General features: G+C 47.5%; 1 protein-coding gene and 1 pseudogene across 1 annotated transcript; both read right to left on the reverse strand.

Moving 5' to 3' along the window:
- Positions 1 to 279: 279 nt before the first annotated feature.
- Positions 280 to 11,433, reverse strand: SSR3 (signal sequence receptor subunit 3). Its single transcript, XM_075546957.1, has 5 exons — positions 11,257 to 11,433; positions 9,847 to 9,973; positions 4,568 to 4,666; positions 1,494 to 1,625; positions 280 to 522 (listed from the first exon to the last, which is right to left on the reverse strand). Exons 1-5 carry the CDS (start codon positions 11,387 to 11,389, stop codon positions 456 to 458), a joined length of 558 nt encoding a protein of 185 aa, XP_075403072.1. The 5' UTR covers positions 11,390 to 11,433; the 3' UTR covers positions 280 to 455.
- A 13,646-nt stretch (positions 11,434 to 25,079) lies between these two features.
- Positions 25,080 to 26,286, reverse strand: LOC142446091 (ornithine aminotransferase, mitochondrial pseudogene; annotated as a pseudogene).
- Positions 26,287 to 26,953: the final 667 nt, after the last annotated feature.

Here is a 26,953-nt window from a genome sequence, read left to right on the forward strand (position 1 = left end):
CTCACTAATTCGGTGCCTTATAAACATGAGGCTTCTGTTAGCTCCCGTGGGGCAGGGATTCATTCTGAGATTTGTGGTTCAAAAAAAATAGTAATGTGCTTGGAACACAAAGAACCAGTCACTAACTTCTTGCAGCCATTATAAATAAGAGCCGGCTCAGCCCAGGTTACTGTGACCTCTGACAGACAGGTCCAGGCAGCAAGCCATTTCTCCTCCTGTGCCTGCAGCACATTGCAGCGAGCACTCTGCCAGTTCAACAAAAGGGGGACTCTCCAGAAATCCTTTCAAATCGTTTAATGTCAACAATTTGTCAAAAAGGGTCAATACACAAACAGTGAGTTACATTTCGCTGGGTTTTGCAAACTCTCCCAGGCCAGGCCATGGTAACACCTGTGCCTGCTTCTCCATTCACCGTAGACCACCCATCGAGAGCAAGCCAGGGGGACCTGGGGGGCCTACTTGGAGCCAGTGGACAGCAGGGCGATGAGTCCCGATGAAGCGCTGATGGACAAGATGTAGTTCCTGCAGAGGTTCATGTTAAGGACAACGTGAGAGCCGGAGCTGGTGGCTTCCTTCACCAGAAGGCGAGCACACCCTCGCTGGAAACGTGCACTTAGTCCCCCCCAGCCCCCCGAGTCCCCCTTCAGAGGGGCCGAGTAGTCTCAGGGCCCAGCACCCCGTCTGCACACCAAGTAATTTACAAGACAAGACCAGAGGAAATACGTCCTAACTTACAGAGACAACAGTGGAGTCTGAAACACTGCGCACATGATCACAAACAGCACATCTGCTTTCCATTTAACCTGGCAGGGACCACATGACACAGGGTGTCGGGGGGAGGGGGACGTGTCCCTCTCTTTCCCCTCAAGGTACAGAGAACAGTCTCCTCCGCCCCTCAGTTGTCAGTGGCTGTTGCCATGTAAGCGGCAGCAGCTTCTGAGCTTGCTGCTGCTCTGGCCTCAGGAGTCTGCCTTTTGGGGCAAACCAACCCGATTCCCAGAGTCTCCAAGCTTTTGTTAAAATTATTTACCATTTAGCTACATGGTCCTGGATAACACCCTTAGTAAATTACCCTGAAAAGATTGATTGATTTTGTGCCCAAGACGTGCAAGTTAAGAGCAGTCTGAAACACTGCTGGGATATGGTGAAACAAACACACCTACTTCATTCACTACACTGGATACCCATTCTGCCCAGAAGCCCAGATAGTGGTGACCTGTGCTTTTGCCCGGAGCAATCAAAGGTGGGTTTGCTTTGGGTCCAAGGTCACCGCTACATCTTTTAACTTGGGCTACTTCAGTACGTAATGGCACGACGTTACGACTGCTGCATGCTACTTGTCACTTAGCATAATCTTAAAACGGATGCATCACACATCAAACACGTGCTCTGGGTCTCCAGAGCTGGCCTGAGCAGAGTGTGACTTAAGGGGCTGACACGCTATGCGGTTCTCCTTCCCGCTAACACCCCCAGCCCCGCCACTCAGCGGATACACAGTGGGGTTGAAGTTCTTCAGGATGAAGAAGGAGGCAACGATGAGCAGGAACAGGAACAGCGTGTTGTTATAGAAGATAGAAAAGGTGGTCGCTTCATAATCAGCAACTTCATTCTTCTTCCACAGGATTCTGTAAGCACAGCACCAAGTTAGTCAAGTTTCTAGGCAGCTGTTAGTGGCTCTAGGTCACCGTCTCGGACAAGTTTTTCCATAAATATTCCCCGAGGATGTGGTTTAATATGAAGTTCAGCTAGGACAGTCGGCTTGCTTCCCCTGGAAAGTACAGTTCACTGTATTTTCTTACTGATGCTGAAGAAGAGAGTTGCCAAGTGCGTCACCGAGCACTAGGGCGGAAGGGCTGGTGAAGTGCGCATGATGTGGCCGGCCGTGCCCCGCAGGCAAAACAAGGCCTTTCTTTTAGGTCTTCACCTAAAACCGTACAGCCCAGCCCACCCCCACTCATCGGCCGCAGGGCAAAGCCCGTGGCTGAGCTCTGGCTGTCAGCTGACTAGCTCTACCCCAGAGTCACACTCGACAGCACAAACTACCCCTGGTCCCATAGTCACAGGTGGTCTTGCCTGAGCCCACCCCGAGCCATCCCACTTCACTCACAAAGGTTCCACTTTATCAGCAGGAGGAACGTTCAACTCAACCTTTGAAAACACTTTTACCAGCTGCCAGGCAGGCAGCCTGACCACGTGCGTCACTTGGGCCTGCGCTCCACCACCAGGCCTGCCTTCCGTGGGGGTTCCTGGTACACAAGAACCTCCATCCACCCTTTCTGTCTCGCAGCCGTTTGTAACAGTATTTTCTCATAATATTTTAGCACTTAACCAACCTTTTCGGTGGCCCCTTCAAACAGGCCAGTGGGGGCTGCTAAGGGGCCTTTGTTCTCCTTGGTTAATTAACTTTGAAAAGCAGTTTTTAAAAGGGTACAATACAATAGTAAAGTGTGCTCTTAGTGAAATCAATGGAAAATGAAATTAAGAAGATCTAATGCTTAAAGTCAATTGAGTGGATTGAGACACTTAAAAAAAGAAAAACCATGAGTATCATATACTGTAATTAGTTTCATGAAACTTTTCTGTTTATCACTTGGTGAAAGATCTCTATATATAACTTGTGTGTGATTACAAGAGGTTGAAAGTTCCAACCGCGAGATATTCTGTCCCACTGTAGAGTTGGATGCCCCTGCTTTCCACGGACACCACTAGAGCTATAGAGGGCACAATCCACTGGCTAAAGTTCCATTGAGTCAGTAAGTTTGCCTACAAGGGACCGAAAGGATGACTCCCACCTGATCCTCAGCAGAGGACCCGGGAGTGCAATGGCTACACTTTGGGCTGCAGATCACAAGTTCAGCAGTGTAAAACCATCAGCCGCTCTTCAAGAGAAGACGAGGCACCTCTAGTCAAGAGCTAGTCTTGGAAACCACCTTGTCCCGTAGGCTTGCCAAGAGTTGGTGCTGACTCGATGGCACGGAGGTTGGGTTTTGTTTATCCTCATTATATTCCAAGGGGTACCCCCCCAAAACACCGACGCTCATTTGTTCTTTTCATGTGAGGGGGATTGTGCATTCAGAGTTGGTTCCACCAGGTCAGACTGTTAATCAAGCTTTCTATGTAGAGGTTCTGAAGAGAGTACGTAACAGTATGTGACAAAAAATTACCTAATTTGTGGCAAATTAGCTTTGTGACCATGACAATGCACCTGCTAATGTGGCCATCTCAGCGCACCAGTCTTGGGCAAAAATCCAGCATGGCTCTCCTGCCCGCGCACCTCACTCACCTGACCTCATTCCATGTGTCTTTTTGTTTCTGCTAATGAAGAGGGACATGAAAGGGCAGCAAAGAGGTGAAGTGGGAGGTGCTGTCAGCCATTTAACAGATGAGTTTGAAAAATGTTTCCAAGAATGGAATCGCAGATTTGACGAATGTATTAAGTGTCAAATTAATACCTTGAAGGTGATAAAGTTGTTTTGTAAAAAAATGTAAATACGTAGCTTTGGGGGAAAAATTCCGATTTTGGGGGGGGGTACCCCTTCGTATGCCACCACATTCCCTTGATTCTACACCTATCATCAACTTAATGATCCTCTGATCTCCTTATCTGCACAGGAGGGGTGTAACATTAAGTATATTACCAACTATGTAATGCTTTCTGCGAAATGTACAATCAGTTTCAAAAAGGAGTCAGGAGCTGGGTCTGGCGGGAAGGCAGATGAAACACTGAAGGTACCACAGCCTGCCAAAGGCACACACAAATCTGTCCTGGAACAAGGACGGCCAAAGTGCCCCTTCAAGGCGAGGATGGGAGACTTTGGCTCGCGCACTTTGGCCAAGTCGTCTCTGGAGAAGGGCATCATGCCTTGTAGAGGGGCTGCCGAAAGAGGGAGACTCTTGACAAGTAAGATCGACACCATGGCTGCAACAATGGGCTCTGGAAAAGGGGCAACTGTGAGGAAGGCACCGGGCCAGGTAGTTCATCGCTCCGCTGCGCAGTCACTGAGTCTGAACTACTCGATGGGACCTAATCACCACCACCACCACCCCAAGAAGGGTTTAATAGGAGAAGACACTCAGAGACCCAATGCAAAGGGGTTCCTTAAATAAGGTTACTACCTGTCCTTCTGGTTGAGTGTTACACACCCATCTGCCTTCCTTTCTTGTCATGCCCCAGAGCCGTCTGCAGCAGGGTTTTGATGAGACAGCTCAGAGCTCTCAACTGGCTGCATCCCTAACGGGGCGGGCTCTGCTGGCCTTGGGCAAGTTTCTACACCTCAGTCCCTGGAGAAGAATACCTACCTCACAGACTGTGAGGAGAAACACGGAAGTAAGCTGTATGGCTCAAAGACAAGTACTGGAAGTACTAAATACTCAGGAACTTGTAGTTATTTTTATCTCCTTTACTATGACTTCTACAGCAGATGCTTACCTTAGACAATTCCCAGATCTACAGCCTGCGAGTTTACTTACGTTTCTCTACAGTAAGACACCCTCCCAGCCTCGGTGTTATGGTTGTTTTTTCTTTTCTTTTTTGATCACCACAAACACTTTGAGGAAGGAAGCCAACCTTTCATCTTTCTCCTTCCGGGACATCTTCCTGTTGTCTGCCTCAGAAAGCTTCCGAGTCACCTCTTTGGAAACGGCGTCCTCCCTCTTCTGTGCCACTCTGGAAGGGAAAGAACGGAAGGCTGTTTGCACCCTCTCCCAAAACATTCTGTCCCCTGACTCTGTCCTGGCAACTGTGCACCATCCACTTCAAAAAAGGAGGCTGGGCAGAGAGCCCCCAGTTTATTACACTGGACCAGCCCAGAGAGAAGGCATGCAGGAAGCTTCCAAGATGTGGTTTGTTCGTTAGGTGTTGGGGTTTCTGTTGGAGAGAGGGGAATTCCCCCAAGGTCAGGTGTGTAGTCAAGTGCTCTAGAACAAGGTCAGTGCGAACCACAGCCCTCCACTGCCTACACCTACAATGTAACTGCTCAACAGATTCCACAAGGTGTTAGCAAACGATTCCGGGTTTCAATTCCGGTGCCTAGCAGGGCAATCCGGTTCAATAAACAAGAGAGAAGCTAACAGCTGCACGCCCTTAAAGTGATGCTTTTAACATCAGCCCACAGGAGACACATTAGAAAGTCAAGGCCGTGAATAGGGCTATTAGTTCAACAAACCCACAAAGCTGGGATCAGAGTAGTTTGGAACCGTGCAAGTCCCAGGAAACCAGAGCAGAATCTTCAGTGCCGGCATCAGATTCTTTAAAATAATAAAAAGTATGCTCATCCAAAAATCTACAGGTGAAAATAGTGCATTTTGGGAACAATTATTACAGTAACTTGTAAACTTTGCTACAGATTGTCCCATACAAACTGAGAAGTGCAGAAAAGAAAAACTTTAAAGCAAAAAGGAAACCAGTTCTTAAGCTATGGGGGGGAGGGGGAGAGACCTATTAAGGGGAATAAAGCAATGTGAGACATTCCTGATTCACTGGGATCTGAAGAGCAAGGACTCTCATCTCTCAGACTTTCAAGGAGACCAAGTAGTGTTTGTTGAACTTAACTTGAGACCATTTTTTCTCTACAATAGAAACAAATGGGAACAGGAGCAGAAACTTTTCTAAGCTGAGAAGAAACAAGTAATCATCGGCAAGCATTTATAGGACTGTAGTACGCTGGAAGATACTTGATGGCAATGAGTGACTGACTCATACATCCCCCCCACCCCACCCCGCCAGACACACACCCTCAACTGTCAGGGTGTCATGACCCCAGAATAAACTGTCTCCAAGAGCTGGCTAGCGCTCTGCTTACTCAGGACAACTGGTCAACCTATGTCCGCATGACCAATCCTCCTGAAAAAGGGAACGGAGCAGACACTGATATAACTTTTCTTGTACGTCTCTAATTCTATATCCATCTCCCAACGGAGCTCCCCCCACCCCCAGATTTATTAAGGAGCCCTGGTGGTGCAGTGGGTTAAGGGCTTCACTGCTAACCCAGAAGGAAAAGCATGAAGCTGTCTGCTCCCCTAGAGATTTAGTCTTAAAAACACTAACCAGCAAGCCTACTCTCTCCTCCAGGGGCCAAACAAGTCAGCACTGACTCAGTGACAGGGGTTGGTGCCAAGTTGGCTTTGGTGTCCGGTTCAGTGCAATCAAAAAGCAACCGTGTACACACCGGAATGTCACACCACATGGTCCTGTGCCATGCTCACAGCGTTACAAGCTCAGTGTGCCACCGTGTCAATCCAACTCCAGGGCCTTCCTCATTTCACCGTCCCTCTAGTTTACCAAACATGATGTTCTTGTCCAGGAACGGTCTCTCCAGACAACAGGTCCAAAGGACATGACATGACATGCTTGCCTCTAAGGAGCATTCTGGCTGTCTACTTCTTCTAGGGCAGATTGTTTGCTCTTTTGGCAGTCTACTTTCAACATTTTTCGCCAGCAGCATACATGCCTCTGTCTCTGGGTGGCTCTTATAAACCTCAGTCTGTGATAAATAGTTTAAACAAGACAGATCACCCCAGCGCTCTCGCCCTTAACCAAGTGGACAAGCCATCTGGCTATGGTTTTCTCCTTTGACTATTGTTTTTATATCAGTATGTCAGGACCCTCCAGAGTAAGGGAACAAAAATACTATTTCATTACTTAAAATAAAAGTAACTTGGCAAAAAATAAAGTTTAAAGTCGTGCTTTCTTTTTTGTTTTTAAGTCATGCTCTTTCAAAAAACATTCCTGAAGGCCCTCTCTGATCCCCTTACCCTCTTCAACCTGCACACAACATCTACTAGGTGCCAGGCTTAACATGCCATACGAGGTGGTGCAGGGGTTACACAATGGACTGCGATCTGCTACAGCCAGCAGTTCGAAACCACCAGCAGCTCCTCCGAAGACTGGACATTCTATTCCCGTTCTTTTTTATCTACAAAGTACCAATAGCATCTCATAATGCTCGGGAATCTACAACCTGGACGGGTAAGCTGTCAGCCCAAAGCCATCCAGGCAGCAGCAGAGCTGCTCAGAAGCACAGGCCGCCAGCTGAAGCCATCTGCTTCCCTCTCCTCCCAGCACGGACCCTCACACACGTCCCAGTGTGTCTGACACCGAGTCATTTTGCAAATATGCAGGAGCTTCTATGTCAATGGCTGTATTTCATGTCAAACCAAAACGGACTGAGTCTGTGGCAGCCTATTAGGTCAGTAAGCCAGTGAGCTCAGTGTAACGCTGACTGCCGTAAGGGATTTAATATGACACGGCTGCTGCCCTCAAGAAGCCTAACGGAGAAATGAGGAAAAGTACTCAAGTTTGATTTCAAAGAGATGACTCATCTGGGCTGGAGTTGTGCAATGATCTGCTCCACAGATTCAAGTCTCCTGGGCCTCCTCAGGGATTCCCAAAGCACAGATGGCCAGGTCTCCCAAGAAAGCTCAGCAGAGGCCACCATGAGCTGGGTCCTGGGAAAGCAGCTGACGACGGAGGGGCTGCTGCGGGGAAAGGTAAGAAAGGTTACGGTGACCGCTCCATGGCCTACCAAAGTGCCGTCCCACAAGTCAGCGCCCAGTGTGCAGAATGACAGCGAGAGCTTGTGTGGTCCCTAAGATTCTGTTTCGGAGATCCAAAGGAGAAATTCTACACTGTCCTATGGGTCATGATCAACTCGAGGGCAGGGGGTTTTGACTGGGTTTGCTTCCCATGAAGACAGCAGAAATCAGCTAGCCGAGATCAGCTCAGTTTCTACTCATCACCAGCAAGAGCCTAACAAAGGTACAAGGCAATGAAAGAATCCAAGCCGGGAGTCTCTGGGAACGATCCTAGGGCTCCAACTAACACCCATACACCAAGAAAGGCCATGGGTTTCCACGGGGTGAGGGCCGTGTCCGAAGGATGTCATGAAAGTGAGTCATAAGAGCCAAGGTCTAAGCCTTACAGGTGAGTAAATGACCTGCGCGCTGCTATCCCGGGGCCTTCAAGAACTTGACTTTGATGGATCAGACATGAGGCTTGACGAGTCATTACGTAAAGGACTGACCCGAAGAGGATGACTGGGAAAAGGTGAGTGCGGCATGCCCTTCGTCGCATACACCGAGGCAACAGCTGCCCGTCACAGGGCTGGCATAGGGCAGGGCCGTGCCTTCATGCGCGGCGAGACAGGGCGTGCTCCGGCTCTCCCTGGACAGTCTTCCAGGCACGGCAGAAACCAGGGAAATGGCAAGAGCTTGTACGCACACACAAAGCCAGCGGGCACTTTGGGTCTCAGCAGAATTCCAGTCTGCTGTACGACAGGACTTTCAAAGAAAGAAGCACACTTAGAAGGTCACACTGAGAACCCGAGAACGGTCCTGCTACTGTGGGGGGAGGCCAGATGCTCACAGGCATCTTCCCTGAAGGCAGTCCCTGCAGACTGCTGTCTCCCCACACCACAGGGGTGGGGCCTGCGACCATTAGCTTGGTTCCTGTAGGTGGAGTTCACACCCCACTGATGAGGGTCTCTATTAGCCGAGCCAGGGAACAGGCCAAACTGACCTGTGGCATCCAAGGTTAGGCTGCCATCCTGTATCTAGGATCCGCCCATCTTGCCTGTGTACCCCCAAACCCTCCTCTTCCTATTACGTGGATACCCCTAGATCACCCCCTCCCATTACTGTATTATCTACAGCACAACCCCTTCCTGTGATGTAGGTCTTCACCTGTAATTAGGGGGCTTGCATGTCACCAGAGGATATAAAGAGCCTGGACTAGCATTAAACTCTCTCTCTCCCTCCACGTGGACCACCAAGCGGGGCTGAGGCGAGCATGCTACCGTGAAATGTGTCTGACTCCATTTATTTCAATATCTCTCATGCTCTATAACTTTACTATAATCTTTACTTATTATCGCTGTACAATTGCGCCTACCGGACCCGTAATGATGTGTTAAGGGCTGGCTTCCCCTGGCAGGGTCCCTCTTCATGGATTTAGAAGTCTGTCCTTGAATCAAGTGTCAGGGGAAAAAATTACATTAAAGTAATTTCAAAGGACCCCTTTATCTATCTAACAGTGGCGTAGTGGGCTACACACTGGGCTGCTAGCCGCTCCACAGGAGAAAGCTACGTGGGGTCAGTATGAGTCAGCATCGACCCCAAGGCAGTGAGCTTGCTTTGCTGGTTCCCGGGAGGCGAGGAGTCCTGCCCTGGTGGCACAGTGCTTCCACATTGAGCTGTTCCCCACAGTCCTCAGAAGAACGATCAGGCTGTTTGCTAAGGCGCAGCTCTACCTACCCTGAATGAATTTGATGGCTGTGGGTTTAGATTGGTTTTGGCTTCCCATGGAGACACTGGAACCCTGGTGGTGCTGCAGGGATGGCTAACTACAAGGTCAGTGGGTCAAACCCAGCATCCATTCCTTAGGAGAAAGGTGAAGCCATCTTCTCCCAAAACGATTTCGTTTCAGGCCGAGTCAGCAGTGACGGGATGGCAGTGTGCTTTCTTTCCCCTGAGGATGGGCATGCTGAGATAATATTTCTCATTTTCCCTCAGGACTGGACTTTAGAGCGCGCAGAACAATTCTTTCCAGACAGAATTCCATCTGGATTTCAAAATATTCATTCATTGATTTGGTGGGTTTTTCTGTCCTTGCTTTAGGCCATGCTAGCTCTATACTCAAAACAGGCTTCCACAGCCACGGTAGCGGGATCATCCATCACCTGTGCCTCATTCACCTGCCATGCTTTACCAGCATGAACGTCTCTCTCACAAATATACACACATCTTTCTCAAACGCTATTTAGTGCTATCAATACACACGATCTTAAAGACATCTTACTACAAGAAAATGAACTATATGATCACACACTCTCACGTAAGAAATATACTTACTTGTGCTTGAGAACAAATTTTACATTCTTGTACGCAAAGGCTACCAGATAAGTGCTCACGAGGGTCATCACACTATATAGAACAGCAGACTGGATAAGGTCCATATGCCATATCCGCCAGTACAGCCCTGAATTAAGACAAAAAAAGAACAGAATATTACCATCCCATTATGAAAACCTCCTGAGTTAATTATTTCTAAGCCTGGTGTGGGTTATGAGTTGGGCTAACCACAAGGTCAAAAGTTCAAAACCACCAGCAGCCACCCTGAGGGGAAAGTGGGGGGGAGTCTGGTTAAATACAATCAGGGTTGGGAATCGGATGCAATGTCTGAAGATCATCAGAAGTGACCTATCCATTAAACAAAGACAAAAAAACATAACAGTGTGAAACTTCCACACTTGAGGAAAAGTAACTTTTTTATTCCTGGTCCAGATGAGACTTCTTGCTGATTCTTCTACCATGAAAATTCTGGAACTACAAAAATCACAATTCTGACTTCAAATTTCTGAGTATTCTATTAAATACAAGCCATTCCAAAATGCCACATGCAGTCCCTAACCAAAGTTAGCATGCTGACGTGGACTGACGGCCACAAGGCAAGCTGCAGAACTCCCTCAAGCCAAAGGGCAGCAGCGTTTGGCAAGGCGGACAACGAAAACACCCCTGGGAAAGGATATATTGAAAACACCCTTGGGTTCCACTGCCCAAATCGGCGTAGTAATGTGCGGGTATACATCAGACTGGAATTCAGGGGCTCCAAGCATTAAAACCCACTGTGGCTGACATTTAAAATCAGAGCCCTGAGCTCTGAACGAGCTTGGCCAACCAGGTTTGCTAACCTCTTTTCCCCTTCACGTGGGCATTCCAGAACTGTGAAAAGATAAAAACGATTGAATACTATGAATCAATGATCCTCGACAATGGCTCGACCTCCCCCCTCCCTCCAAATTAGTTAAAAGTCAAGCGTCGCTAAGGCCAGTTAGCATGGGACCATCAGTGTCCCAACTTCACCAGTTCCTCCAAAATATTGATGTAAGTTGGGAGGTTTCGTAACAGGCAAACAGTCGGGTAGGAAAAACGAAAAGCAGACATCAGACGACACGCGTGTGGGCATCACCCTGACGCTTGTTTAATAGGTTCCGCACGGCCATCCCAGGCCGGTGAGTCAAAACTCACAGGCGTGGAGCCAGAGGGCGTGCATACTCTGCAAAGGCCCCCGGCCCGGCCCCCGCGACCCCCTCTCCATCACGGACGCCCGCTGCGGCCGCATGCGCTCCCGCGCCCCGAGCCGGCCGCGGAGGCAGGGCCCGGGCACCGGCTCCAAGCTCCGGGGCGCTCGCCCCGCGCGCCCGCCGGCCCTGCCACGTCCCCACCCAGCCACCCAACCGGCCGCCCGGGCCCGGCGCTCACAGATGGGGATGGCCGACACGATGAAGGCGTTCCCGAAGAAAAGCGCGGACGACTTCGCCGACAGGTTTCGGCTGAAATCCTGCAGGAGCAGATCCTCCTCGGACGGCTGCTTGGAGGCGCCCTTGGGAGCCATGGCGGCGCGGGAGCGGAGGACGCGGAGGGCCGGCGGGGCGGGGAGCCGGCTGCCAGCCTGGCCCCGCCCCCGACGCCGCCGTATCCGCTAACGACGCGTCAGCGCTCCGCGCAGCGGCAGGACCCGCCCGGCGCCGGCAAGGCTGGCTCGGGATTGGCCGATGTGGCGCTAGGACGACGCTCTCCTGACGTGATTGGGCGAGCGGCACAGGCTTCCGGGCGCTTGTTCCGCCACGCGATGCGTCTCGGTCGACCAAGAAAGAAGGGACTTGTAGTTTGGGAATGTCTTTTGTTGTTTGGTTTTCATGAACATCGTTTTATTGGCAGATCACCTCACACCTAAGGATGAAGTTTCCAAGTCTCCAGAGAGTAGCGAGAATGATGTTTAGTCTTCTTTATGTGTACCCAGCACTGAATGGATCGGACGCAAGATAATGATTGGGAATGCATGTTGAGTCCCTTCTTTATAATATTCACAAATTGAACACTCCCCCAATCCAGTGGCATGCACATTTTTTCCCCTTTTTTGCAAGTGAAGAATCTGAACAGGGAGGCCAGTGTTCTGGTTACCAGAGCCGCATTGCTTCACCAAAATCAATTGGCTATTTTTTGAAAATGCAGCAGCCCGATCTCCCTGTTGAGGAAAAGAGTACCATGCGTCACGCTTACCAATTACTACTATATTTTTATTTTTACTCCAATTAAGCCCTCCTAGTGGTGTGGTCTTCAGTACTTTGTAATTGCCATGTGGGGGACTCAGTTTCCCTTCTGGCCAATCTACCTTACATTGAAACCCCACCGTAGGTCATTGAAGGCTGCCTATTCTAACTAGCCTGAATGTCTCAGGGAAGATTCCAAACTAAAGCAGACTAGGAAGAAAGTCCTAGCAATTTACTTCCCAAAATTAGCCAGTGAAAAGCTGAGGGATCACAACTGTGCAAGCCACCATCAGGGGCTCACACAGGACCTGAGAGCATTTTGTTACAGTGGAGGGGGTTGGGGGCTCACCATGAGTCAGAGCAGACTTTCAGGTAGCTAGTCCTGTCAGCACTGCTGGGACTGTTGGCGGGATAGGCCACGACTCAAAAGCACCTGCCCCTTAGTGGGAGAAAGATGAAGCTGTCTGCTCATGTAGAGACTTAATGTCTCAGAAACCGGACGGGACACTTCTACTCTTCCCTACAGGCTCACTGTGAATCAGAATTGACTCCAAACCAGTGAGTTTTGGTGAAATTCAATCTTTTTCCATCTCTTCCATCTACACAGGTACCAGAAGGAGTAGTTTTGAAATACAAATCCTTCTATTATCTACTGAACAGCTTGTTGAGCACACAGGGAGTAACATCCTATTGATCCCATGTTGTACAAAGGGTCAAAAGGCAGATGTGCGAACAGAGCAGGCAAATACTGAATGGCTTAAAGTCAGGACAGGTTTGCATCAGGGTTGCATCCTCACACCATACTTATTCAAAATGTATCTTAAACGAATAATTCAAGAAACTGTATTATATAAAGAAGAATGTACCATCAGGATTGGAGGAAACTGATTGACAACCTGTGGTATGCAGATGACACAATCTTGCTTGCTGAAAGTGAAGAGGACTCGAAGCACTTGCTGATGTAGATCATGGATTGCACCCTTTAGTGTGCTAAAGAAAGAAAACCAAAATCCTCACAACGTGAACAATAGTAAGTGACATCATGATCAGTGGAGAAAATATTAAAGTCAAACATTTTGCCTTACTTGGATCTACAATCAATGCTCCTGGAAGGAGCAGTCAAGAGATCAAGCAGTGCATTGCACTAGGTGAATCTACTGCACAAGATAAGACCTCTTTAAAGTGTTGACAAGCAAGGCAGTTACCTTGAGGACTCAGCTGCATCTGACCTAAGCCAGGAGATTTTCAGTGGCCTCTTAGGCATGTGTAAGTTGAACTCTGAATAAAGAAGACTGACAAAGAATCGATACATTTGGAGTATGATGCTGGCGAAGAATGTTGAAAGTACCACGAACTACCGAAAGAACAAACAAATCTGTCTTGGAAGAAGTACAGCTGAATGCGCCTTAGAGGCAAAGCTGATAGGACTTCTTCCTTTCGTGTACTTTGGACATGTTGTCAGGACAGGCCAGTCCCCAGAGACGGACACCTTGCTTGGTAGAGGGGTAGTGAAAGTAAAGGAAGGCCCTCAACAAGATGCATCGACACAGTGCCTCCAACAATGCACTCAAGCATAACAGTTGTGAGGACAGGGCAGTCGGCAGTGTTTGTTCTGTTGTACGTGGGGGCGCTGTGAGTTGGAAGCTAGGTGACAGCATCTCATAACAACAACATTATCTACAAGTATTCCCAAATGCCAGAAGTTGCACCAATTCACAGCAAGAAGGGAAAGAACAAAGAACAGACCATCTAATGATACTGCCCCCAAACTTAAGAGATTCATTTTTTTAAATGCTTGGGTTTGTGTTTGTCTCATTTGCCTTATGACAGAGAAGGTTTTTGGTGATGGTAACTGTGTTAGACCAGGTTGACTAAAGAAGCAAATCTAGTGACACTCATATATGTGTCAGAGAGAGCTCTGTATCAAGAAGTCATTTTATGTCAAGTAAACATCCCAGCCCAGTCCAGATCAAGTCCATAAGTCTGATACTAGTCCATAAGTCCCTCTTCAGCCTCACACCATCCCATGCAATGATGCAGAGTGCAGGAAGATCACAAGTCAGTGGGTGAAAAGTCTGTGGACCCAAGGGTGGTAGACACACCTCCATGGTTGTGGCAAATCTCAGATTGGCTCACCAGCAGGAAGGTGAGGGCAGAGAGAGAGAGGTTCCCAGGACCCTCCTGATGAGAAGGCCACGCCTACCAGGAGGCGCCATCAGGTTGTGACCTGATTGACAGGCTAGACTCCACCCCTACACCTTTATATATCTTCAAGTTGTCATGAAATTATGTACCTACCACAGTAACTGTGAGCATCTCGGAGATAGCCCAAACTCTGGCCATACACCTGGACTTTCTGACTGCTGCACAGACCACAAATCCATCTGTAGACAATGGGACATCCCCTCACAGAAGGGTCACAAGGAAGGGATGAGTCAACCAGGGTGCAGTATAGCACTGATGAAACACACACTATTCCTCTGGCTCCGTGAGGCTTTTTCACCCCCACCTATCATAACCCCAGTGCTGCCTTTCCCTGTGGGCTAGACTGGAGCATGTGCACAGATACAGATAAGAGATATGAGGTCAGTGTTTTGAAACCACCAGCCGGAGGCTCCAAAGGAGAAAGGTGAGACTTTCTACTCACGTAGAGTTACGGTCTCAGAAACCCCCAGAGCAGGTCTACCCTGACCTTACAGGATGGCCATGAGTCAGAATTGACGGCCCGGCAGTGAGTTTGTTTTTTGGGTTTCCTTAGCCCTGGTTGTGATGTATGGTAAGTGTTGGTCAGCTAACTGCAAGGTTGGTGGTTCAAACCCACCAGTCTTGCTCTGCAAGTGAAAGACAAGGCTACCTACTCCCGTAAAGACTGACAGCCTCTGAAACCACGTATAGGTTCATCGTGAGAATCAGCTTGAGGGCAACTGGCTTGATTAGGCCTTGGTCCTTAGTACAAAGTTGTCGCTGGGATGTGGCTACCCTGTGACTGTATTTCCCAGGATCAACCCCCTGTACTACAGCGAGCCAGGAGACTCACTTCCTTGCCAATGGAACATGCGTGACATGCTAGGGTCACATCGCCATACAATATACATATAGCTATTGGCTAACTGTCATCAAGTCAATTTAGACTCATGGATCCTGAAGAGATATTAATTACATCACATAGTTTTATTATTATTTTTTAATAGTCACCATGACCATTTCTGGTTTCTGATTTCTTGGTCTCCCGCTCTTCCTTACCGAGGCTCAGCAGCATGGTGACCTTCACCATTAAAGGAAACGTTTCAAGTAGCAATATGGGATCACTCAGCTAATATGTGGGCCTTGTGCATAATCCCAGAAATAGAATCCCTCCTTGTTTGAGGCTGCAGAGATTGAGCTGGCCACCTTCATTTGGCCCAAGTGAACTAAGGCCAATGCAAGCCTTTCCCGGGGCTCTCGTGAAGAATCATGAACGGCTGTGCAGGGCTATGCCAGGGCGGCAGCAGCAGGGGCAGGGAGAAGCATGGCATGGGGGTGAAGGGTTGGGGTGCTGAGAAAAAGTTCCTCTGTTTTAAAGCCCATTGGAAATGCAAAGCTCCCCTTAGAAATAATGTTTGAAAGATTTGGAACACCTGTCTCAGTTCCTAGGTGCAATGTAATTCTTAAGGATTTGTATGTCGTTTGTTCATTCGTTCACATATTCATACGGCAAATATGTAGTGAGAAGCTACGCTGGGAAAGGGACTTGGTGGATCGAGTGCTCAAAGAGCAATGATCGTTATGAGATTGTCATAACCACCATTCACCGAGTCTTCGCTATGGATCAGGTCCTGTGCTAGCGCCTTTCCGTCAGCCATCTGATTGAATACTCCCAGAAACCCTTGGAGGCAAGTGTTAGTGTTGCTCCTGCGTGAAAGATGAGGAAACTGAGACAGGGATTAGCGAAGTACGTAACTCAGTTAAGATCCCACCGTCATTAAGTGGTAGTGTCAGGTGATGAAGCAGACAATTTGATTCCAGGATGTATGCACCAACCCCCCAATGAGTTCTTGGCACTTCTGTCACCAGAGGCATCTCTGATCCCAAGTGCCTGCTTTCAACAGCCTGGTTTTGAGCCAGGAGTCAATGAGAGTTTCTTGTGATTCATTTTCTACTCAGCCATGTCACACTGAAACGTGACCAATGCCTCCTCTGTCAGACGAAACCCCACACCCAACTCCTAGGCAGTCCTTAGCTGTCCTCGAGTATTTAAACACAACATTCTGGAAAAGACACATTCGGGAGTATAGAAATGGGGACACCTAGAGAGGAGGTGGACAGCACAGACCCAAATCACCCAAATGCTAGAAAGAGGGAGCTTAGACATAATCTAAGACAGCCCCCTGGGGCTTCCTCACTTGTCTCCACAGGCCTGACAGAGACCCCAGGGGCCGGATATGGAAAAGTTCCAGGTGACTCAAAAGCAGTTGCTGTCAAGCCAGTTCTGAGTCATGGCCACCCCAGTGAGTCTGAGTGGGAGCGCTCCGCAAGGTTTCTTTCCAATGGCTGTGTCCTCTCAGAAGCAGAGCTCCAGGGCTTTCTTCCACAGCCACTCTGGGCAGACTCAGACCACCAAACCTGCAGTCAGTCATTGAGCATTCAATCATCCACACCACTCCGGGCCTCCATGGCAAAATATATATATATATACTTCTCAAAAATGAAAAGATGGGGGGCAGTGGGGAGGGAGGAAAAAAAGAGCTGGTACCGAGGGTTCAATGGAAAGTAAATGTCTAGAAGAGAATAAGGGCAACAGATGTACAGACATGTCTGATTCAATTGATGTGTGGATTGTGATGAGTTGTACGAGCCCCCATAAAATGACTTTTTAAACTAATTTTTTTAAAATGAAAAGAGAGATTCCAAATATAAAATAAATAGCATAAACTTATTTTTGATACAAATGGATACAGGCAAATACATGTACTCAGCAGAACTTTTAAAATATTGTATCACCTCCTTACCAAAATGCCAAGGCCCAGGTAGGAAGATCAAATGTGTCGAAGCTCCAGAGGACCAGCCTCCGCGAGTACAGCGTGTCAGGTAAGGCGGTAAAGTCAATGTAATGACAAGGCTCCCGTGTTGGATACAGTCAAACTGAGACAGGATGAGTGGAGAGCTAGACCGAAAGATGCACAGAGATGGATTTGGGGTGATGGGTGAATAGATGGAAACAACAACCAACATGCAATGCATCTGTCTCATAAAGTCCCGCGTTTAAGGAAACGTTTTAAAAGCGGTGTGCACCACAGAGCAGGAAATTAAGAGGCCATGGAAAGAGCCTTACATTTTCAGAAAGGTGTTCTTTCGTTGCGAAGGCTGGATTCTTCGCCATGGTCAGGCCCTCAGTCAAGCCGCTCCCGAGCGCACATACTTCTCCATCACAGACGGCAGCTTGTCAGCTGGGCTATCTTAGGTCTGAAGATCCTAAAGGCACATTTTGCTCCGTAATTTGAGTTTTAAACCAAGTAAGCCATTAAAGCATTTGGGGAATAAGCTTTGTCTTTGAGCGCGAAGCTTCGATTGTCCAAGATAAAGGCTGATTTCCTTTTTCGGAAATAGCGCAGTGCCCCATGTAAGTTGGGGGCTGTGGTTAGAAAAGCCAGTTTCATTTGTGCCTAAGGATACTCATGAAGTCACCTACTTTTAAAGAAAGTGCTGCATATCTACAGAAAACATATTAACTTAATAGCCACGGCTACAGGCCAGCATATTTTAAACTCTCAAAACACGACTCCCCCTGGAAGCTTCTAAACGGGAGACCTAGCGCACGTGCCTCATTCCAGCAGCTCCGCAGGCGTAATCAACGTTAAGATATGCACTAGAAATACATTTTCATTTAACCCAAGCACTACGGCAGCAGAGTGTAAGATGAAGTGGGTCACAAGTTTCAGCGGGGACGGCTTAAAGGACACAAAACCCCAATCATCATTCAGTGCACATCTTGTAGCAGACTGAGGAGTCTTCTCTCACCCAGTCATTGCTGTTTCCCAACGACCCAGTGAGTACCCTTGTCAGGCCAAATTCTAGAAAGAGATGTTTCCGAGCTCAAGGTTTATTTCCCTGGGTTTGCCAGGGAATGGCCCCCCTCTGCACACTCATGACAAGATGATGGAGGTCACTGCGTGTTCGAGGGCACAGTCCTAAAAGGGTATAGGATTCGCAGACGATTGAGCACTTGAGGGAGTCATGATCAGGCACAACCAGGGATCCACATTTCACTGTGGAATGTGATCATGGGCTTCGCTGTCCTGGGACTAATTAATTGCAGTATTAGGGGCCTCCTAGATGCCAAGCTGAGCCTCTGTGCCGGATGCTTCGGTTATGTTTATCCAGGCAATAAAATGAAGTTTTACTGCCTTTTATGGCACGCCCCAACTCCATTTCCCCTCGGCAAGATCATGTCTTTCTTTTTCAGTGCCCTGGTGGCGCTGTCAGGTAAGCCCTGGACGGATGACAAACCACCGTGTCAGCAGTTCAAACCCACCAGCCCCTCACTCTCCAGGACAAAGATGGGACTGTCTGCCCCCCTACAGGGTTTCCATCGGCACACCTCCTCCAGGGTTCCTCAAGAGCCAGAGGTGACTTGAGGCCATGCACTTGAGTTTGACTTTAGTACTGAGCACGACACAGACCAGGTTCTCAACAATGGCCATATTCACCCTTTTCTCCTAACTTTACTCTGGATTGGTAAGCCTGCACCCAGCACTCACACATTTCCCAGGGAGACGCACACACACACACACACACACACACACACGTGCACGCATGCCCTTTCCCTCCACCCTGGGATGTTCTTCCACTTCAGAGTCAGAGGACATGTGCTCTGCTAACCTCTGTCCATTGCCCAGTCCTTCTGACGGTGCAGCAGCCTGAGTTCGACTCCTGGCTCACTTCTGCAACCACTCCGGAAACCATCCATCAGGTGCCAAATCCCACCTTCTTGCCTCAGTGTTGAAGCACGGAACCAGGCTGCAGCATTAGCACCCCTGAACATCCGCCCTCTTGTGAGTCTGTTTCCCCTGGTCTCCAATGGCTCCAGGAAGCTTCTGGCTCTCCGACTTCTCCACAGCTCCTCCCTGCACCCTGCACTGACTGCCTTCCTCGTCCTGTTTCTAAGGGACTGTCAGCCCATTCACAGGGATATAAAATTATCAGGGGATACGACGGTGGTGGCTGCTGTCTGAGGTCTCAGAATGTGCTGAGCTGCTACCACAGTCACAAGGATTTGGGCCAAACTGAAACACGTTTCTCAGATGATTCTCAAATCTTGGACTGAACCAACAAAAGAAGAGGGATTTTGGAGCATTGAAGGGTTAGGGGTGAGGAAGAGTTGCCTTCTCAAACTATTCTTCCCCAAAGTAGCAATTTATTGCCTTTGTTTTGATTATAAATATGGTGACTGACCAAAAAGTACCATATCATTGTGAATGAGGGGGCGTGGGGAGTGGGGACCAAAGCCCATCTGTAGGCAACTGGACATCCCCTTACAGAAGGGTCACGGGGAAGAGATGAGCCAGTCAGGGTACAGTATAACAATGATGAAGCATATAAATTTCCTCTAGTTCTTTAATGCTTCCCCCTGCCCCAATATCATGATCCCAATTCTACCTTATAAACCCGGCTAGACCAGAGGATGTACACTGTAACAGTTAGGAACTGGAAACACAGGGAATCCAGGACAGACGATCCCTTCAGGACCAGTGGTGTGAGTGACGAGACCAAGAGGGTGGAGGGAGAGTGGGGTAGAAAGGGGAAACTGATTACAAGGATCTGCATATAACCCTCTCCCTTGGGAATGGTCAACAGAAAAGTGGGTGAGAGGAGACATCGGTCAGTGGAAAAAATAATGATTTATAAATTATCAGGGTGGAGGAAGGGAGTGTGGGGAAGAGAGGGGAAAAATGAGGAACTGATACCAAGGGCTCAAGTCAAAAGCAAATGTTTTAAGAATGATGATGGCAACATATGTACAAATGTGCTTGACACAATGGATGTATGTATGGATTGTGATAAGAGCTGTACGAGCCCCCAATTAAATGATTTTTTTTAAAAAAATGTGATGTCTGATCATGGAAGTTGGAAAACAAACAAATAGAAAGAAAGACAAAATTCATCATGATCTCACCAAAGGGAATGCCTATCAATATGTTGGTGCAACTTCTGTAGTCATTTCCTTTGCACGCACACCTGTAATTAACATAATTGAGATTGGTATTATATATAGTTTTGACTACTTTTCCAAGTGTCCTTATCTTGGGCATTTCTCCATGTCAAGGAAATATCTTCAAATCATTCTTTCTAAATGACTCCACCATTGTCTTTGGACGAATATGCCATACTTTTTGCATTTGTTTTAGAAACTTTTATTATTTCCTAATGACAAAAATAATGGTGTGTTCATTTAAAATATCAGAAAATATTATAAATCACCTTTTTATGATTAGCTATTACATATTTAAAATAATTTTTACATATTTAAAATAATTGAGGTCATGTAAGTATTTTCCCATGCCATTAAAAATGCTTTCAAAACAAAGATTTTAGCTCCTGCAAAATATTAAGTATGTTTGAGTTCATGGTCTTACCAGTATAAAAGAAAGAAATGACAAGATGGAGGACAGAAAATACCCTGAAAGGAAAGGGACCTATCGAAGGCCATAACTCTCGATCCAGAGGTGCTGTCAAAGAAGGAGCCTGAACTTGACCGGCATGGTAAAGCCAAGTCATTTACTGCAAAACTGTGAGCAGCAAATCCAAGGGGGAGATACAGAGCCAGAACTCTTTCCCTTACAAATAATTGAAACCCTCCTCCGTCAAACTTAAGAGGGAAGAAATCAAGAGGAACAATAGCAAATATAGAGAAAGGAGGGCAGGAAGGAAAAATGCAAGGGAGGAAGTAGGGAGGGATTTATTAACTGAGGTGAAAAAAATAAAGAAATCCTGTCAAAGCTGAATCCAGTGTGGGTTCCACTAACAACCACTCTAACCAAGGGCACAATGGAAGGTTCCACATAGGCTGGAATACAATTGTAGAACAAATCTCTGATTCTTAAAAAGGCCAGGCTTGCTGGATTGATAGAAAGTAGAGGAACCCCATCACTACGTTCCTAAGATGCCCTGAAACCACTTTGAGGGGTCACCTTTCAGGCAAATAATAGATTGATCTATAAAATAAACAATCTCATCCTTGAGAAATGTGTTCCCTTAACCAGTCTGCTATGGAAGGACAAAGGTCAGCATTTAGCCAAGAGAAAAGGACAGAGAAACAAGGAAGGGCTGGGAAGTTAGATCCATGGAAACAGAATAAACAGCATAGAAATAATGAGATTCTGACACAATGTAATAAATGTAAACAACCAAAAAAACCCCAATTTGTACAAAAAGTATTAGATGGGAACCTAATTTGCTATGTAAAGTTTCACCTAAAACACAACAAAATTGTTTTTAACAAGCATCACTGACTCCACAGGCTCAAACTCTATCAGTAGGAATTTCTTTTGTTTTCCCAGCCCCCCCCCCCTTTTTTGTTTGGAATTTCTTACTCTGCATCTCTCATCTCTCTTCATCTGTGTTGGCCTCATTCTTTCCAAATCTGCACAGCTTCCCCAAAGAAAGCAGCCGTCAGACTCTTGAGTGTATGACATCGTTATAGCTCTGGGCACCAGAAGAGGAGACAGCACCCGTGTAACTCACACCACCACCAGGGCCTCAGCTGTCATTCAAGGCAGTGCTAGCACGTCCATTCCAGCTTATAACAGCTACCCTCTAGACGCAGGGTAGACCGTCCCGGCGGGTTTGAGACAATGACTCTTCACAGGAATAGAAAGCCCCATCCTTCCCCTGAGAGTCATGTTGTTGTTAGATGCCATTGAGTTGGCTCCAACTCATAGTGACCCTACGCACAAGAGAATGAACCCATCCAGTTGGATGCCACCCTTCCACCTGTTCTCATGTCTGAGCCCACCCATGCAGACACTGAGTAAATCAATCTTGTCGAAGGTCTTCCTCTTCCTCATGCCCTGCTACTTTACCAAGCATGACGGCCTCCAGGGATTGGTCTCTCCTGAGAACATGTCCAAAGTAGGTGAGACAAAGTCTTACCAGGTTTGCCCCTGAGGAGCACTCTGGCCATAGGTACTTCTTCCAGATCTCTTGGTATTTTGGCATTCCATCATATTGTCAATATTCTTTGCCAACACCATGATTCAAATGTACCAGTACTTCTTCAGGCTTCCCTAATCAATGTCCAGCTTTCACATGAATAAGATGCTTGAAATTAGCAATGCTTGGGTTAGGCGCACCTTCAGCCTCGTGTTAGCCGGGGTTCTCTAGAGAAACAAAAGTTGACATGAAATTATGAAACTGCAACAGTCCTCAAAGTTAACATCCTTGCTTTTCAACCCATTACAGAGGTCTTGTGTCACAGATTTTACCCAAATGCAATGCAGTCCTTTGATCTCTTAACTGCTGCTTCCATAAGCATCGACTGTGTGTGCAAGCCAGATAAAATCCCTGACAGCCTCAGTCTTTTCTCCATTAATCACAATGTTACCCCTTGGTCCACTCATGAGGATTTGGTTTTCTTTATATTGAGTTGTAATTCATACTGAGAGCTGTAATCCTGGATCTTCATCAGCAAGGGCTTTAAGTCTTCCTCACTTTGAGCAAGCAAGTTTGAGTCATCTGTGTATTGTAAGTAGTTAGTAAGTCTTATTCTGATGTTGATGCTGCATTAATCTTTACATAATGCAGCTTCTTTGAGTATCTCCTCAGCAGATAGACTGAATAAGTATGATGAGAGGAGGCAACCCTGATGCACATCTTTGCTGAGTTTAAACCACGCACCATTCCTTTGTTCTGTTCGCACAACTGCGTCTCCATCTATGTACAGGCTACACATGAGCACAATGTAGTATTCTGGGATTCCCATTCCTCTCAAAGCTATCTGTAGTTTGTTATGGCCCACACAGTTGCCTGCCTTAACACAGTCAATGAAACATAGTAAACATCTTTCTGCTATTCCCTGCTTCCGTTTAAGATTTATCTGGCATCTGCAATGATACCCCTATTTCCACATCCTCTTCTAAATCCAACCTGAACCCCTGGCAACTCCCAGAATATGTATAGCTCCAACTGTTCTTAGGTTATCTTCTGCAAAATTGTACTTGCACGTGCTGTCAATGATACTCTAATTTGAGCATTCGTCTTTCTTTGGAATGGGAACGAAGATGGATTTCTTTCAGTCAGCTGGCCAAGTAGCTGTCTTCCAAACTTCCTGGCATAGACGAGGACACGAGCTGCCAGTGCTTCACCATCTAGTGGAACCATTTCCGTTGGTATTCCATCAATTCCTGGAGCCTTGTTTGTGGCTCCTGCTCTCAGGGCAGTTTGCACTGCTTCCTCCAGTATCCGTGGTTCTTGCTCCGACGCTCCCTCTTGCAATGGTGAATGCCGACGAGTTCGTTGGGTACAGTGACTGTGTAGCCTTTCCATCTTCTGTTGATGTTTCCCCACAGCAGCCACCATTTTGCCCATAGAATCTTCCAATACTGCAACTCAAGGCTTACATTTTTTTTCTTGAGTTCTTTCAGTTTCAGATGCGCTGAACGTGTTCTTCCTTTTTGGTTCTCTAACTAAAGTGAGAAACTTTAACGTTTGGTTTCTAACAAAGCCTTTGAAAATTCCACTACAACAGGAGTTCGTATTCTCAAGCTGTGCTTTGAAAGTTTCTGTTCATCATTTCTTCCTTAAGCCTTAGCTGCTCTATGATGAAGGTGCTCTTCTCGCATCCACCTGGATCTTGTCTTGCTTTCCTGCTTAATGACCTTTCTGATTTATTCAGGCACGATGTTCTTGATGTCATTCTACAACCCACGAGGTCTCGTCATTAGCGTTCACTGCAGCAAGTCTGTTCTTAAGATAGCCCCCAAATTCAGGTAGGTAGATTCAAGGTCACATTTTTGGCTTTCATGGACTTATTTTAATTTTGGTCAGCTTCAACCTGAACTTACATATGAACAATTGATAGTCTGTTCAGCAGCCATGGTCTGGCCTTGTTTTAGCTGCTAATATTGAGCTTTTCCAGCGTCTCTTCCTAGAGATGTGGTCAATTTGATTTCTGTGTATTCCATCTAGAGAATCCATGTGTAGAGTCAGCTTTTGTATGGTCAGAAAAGGTATTTGGAATGAACAAGTCAGTGGTCTTGAAAAATTCTGTAACTCGGTCTCTGGCTTCATTTCTATCATCAAGACCATATTTTCCAACTACTGTTCCTGCCTCTTTGTTTCCAACTCTTTCATTCCATTTGCTAATAATTATCAATGCATATTGAGTTCATGTTTGATAAATTTCCCAACTGAAGACATTGATAGAATTCTTCAACTTCATCACTAGCTTTTGCAGTGGGTATATAAATCTGAGAAATAGTTGTATTAATTGGATTTCCTGAATTTGAAGAGATATAATCCTGTCACAAACAGCATTGTACCTCAAGATCGATCTTGAAATATCCTTTTTGTCAATGAATGCAACCTCATTCCTCTTGATCATTTAATTCCCAGCAGAATAAACCATGTGATTTTCTGATCCAAAATGGCCAATAGCTATCCATTTAAGCTCACTAATGCTTAGAATGTCGATTTTTATGCCTTCCTTTTCATTCGTTACAACTTCCAACTTTCCTAGATTCATACTTTGGGTTTTTTTAATGGTAAAGACACTTTGGAAATACATTTATTGTTTTAAACAAATTAATCAAACACTTAATAGTCATTTGGAAATATTAAACATTTTGTGATTCCAAATACTAACATCCACAGACTGCACCCTGGTACCTACATGCACCAACACCCACCCTCTTAAGTGTACCTTAACCACACACCCTGCCTCAGCTCTGAAGCCGTTTCCAAAGACAAGACACTCATCCCAGCAGAAGAGTTCTAACAATTACACAGAAATTATGCGTAAAGGGCTTGATTAGAGAAGGCTGGCGGCTACCTTTCCCTTCAGTAAGCACAAAGGGGAGAAGACACTGAACCGGATGCAGGTGCCAGTAGGTCCACCCGCTCTGAGAGCTGCACACAGCAAGGAAGACAGTCCCCAGGATGGTCTTGTGAATGATCTACACGGACTCCTTGATCACCAGCGTGGGTCGGCTTGGCCAGGAGCCCGTTGTCTCTTTGATCGCGTTCATATCTCAAGAGAGCACCCATTTTCTCAGCATTTTCCACCAGGTTTTCTTCTTCCAAAACCTCCAGGGCGGTGATGGCCACTCGGCAGTCCAGGGGGTTCCCGCCCTAGGTGGAGCCGTGCTCCCCAGGCCTGATGGTGAGCATCACCTCGTCATCACACAGCACCGCGGAGACAGGGTACAAGCCCCCGCAGAGGGCCTTGCCCAGAAGCACCGTGTCTGGCCTCACTGCCAGCCACCGGCCAATCTGGGCCAGGTCGGTCTGTATTTCATCAGCAATGAACAGAACCTGGTGCTGGGTGCAGAGTTGGCGCACGCCTGCGAGGTTGCCCGGCTGGGGATTGATCACCCCCGTCTCCCCCTGGACGGGCTCCACCATGAACGCGGCGACGCTGGGGTCCTGATTTCAAACCTGGCATGAATGGCCCAAAGCCATCATAGCTGCCCGGGTCTGTGGAGCTGGAGATGGCGGACAACGTTCGACCCCAGGAGTTGCCGGCTGCGAAGATGATCTTTGCTTTGTAATTCCGAATGCCCTGGACGATGTAGCCCCACTTAGGGGCCAGCTTGCAGGCGGTGTCCCCCGCCTCCACGCCTGTGTTCAGAGGCAGGAGGTTTTGGTAGTTGAATAGCTTGGTGCCGTGTTCCTCGTACTCGCTGAGCACCGTGTTGTAGAACGCCCTGGAGGTCAGGGTCAGTTTCTCCGCCTGGCTTTTCAGGGCGTCCACGATCTTGGGGTGACAGTGCCCCTGGTTGACAGCACTGTAGGCACTCAGGAAGTCAAAGTACTTCCTGCCTTCTATGTCCCAGATGTAAACACCTTTGCCTTTCACCAGGGCCACCGGCAGTGGGTGCTAATTGTGTGCTCCGCCGTATTTAGATTTCCGTTGGAAAATGTACTTGGAGGACGGAGGGCCCTGGACCGTTTTTTTAGTAGCCACGGACACGCCAGAGGCCATTGAAGCGTGAAGTCGCCAGCGAAGGAGGGTGGCCGCCTGCAGGTGTGTGAGTTTGGAGAGCATCGTTGTGGATCTGATGCACGGCAAGCAGACCTGACAGCAGAGGAGCAAACGGAACTCAGATGTCCACTCCTAGATTCATACTTCGAACATTCCAAGTTCTGATTATTAATCGATGTTTGCAGTTGCTTTTTGTTTTGTTTTTCTCATTTGGGGGTTGCTCCATCAGGAAATGAAGGTTCACTCCATCCACATCATTATTTCGAGTGCCTTCAGACCTGAAGAGCTCTTCCCCCGGCACCATCTGCAACGATGTTCTGCTTCTTTTTGTAAGGTTGTCAGTGTCTGACAAGGTTTCAATGCTGTCCGTGGGGTTTTCACTGGCTCATCTCTCAGAAGCGGACAGCCTAGTCCATCTTCATAGTCTGTTTTCAGTCTGGAAGCTCGGCTGAAACCTGTTCACGTTGGTTGACCCTGCTGGCCTTTGAAAGTCCAGCATCCTAGCAACACACAGGCCACCGCAGTACGACAAAGAGACACGTAGTGGAGCTGTAGTAACTGCTCCCTGTGTGACTTTCCTGGGCGAGAATAAGTAAGGTGCCTGAGTCACGTCAGGGACTCCGGAGTGTAGAACAGAATATTGATTATTGTAATTCCAAATCCAGATCCATGGCCATCAGGTCAATTCCAACTCATAGCGATCCAGAGGTCGGAGCAGAACTGCTCCGTG

Source organism: Tenrec ecaudatus, chromosome 4, assembly GCF_050624435.1.
Source record: "Tenrec ecaudatus isolate mTenEca1 chromosome 4, mTenEca1.hap1, whole genome shotgun sequence".
Taxonomy (NCBI): Eukaryota; Metazoa; Chordata; class Mammalia; order Afrosoricida; family Tenrecidae; genus Tenrec; species Tenrec ecaudatus.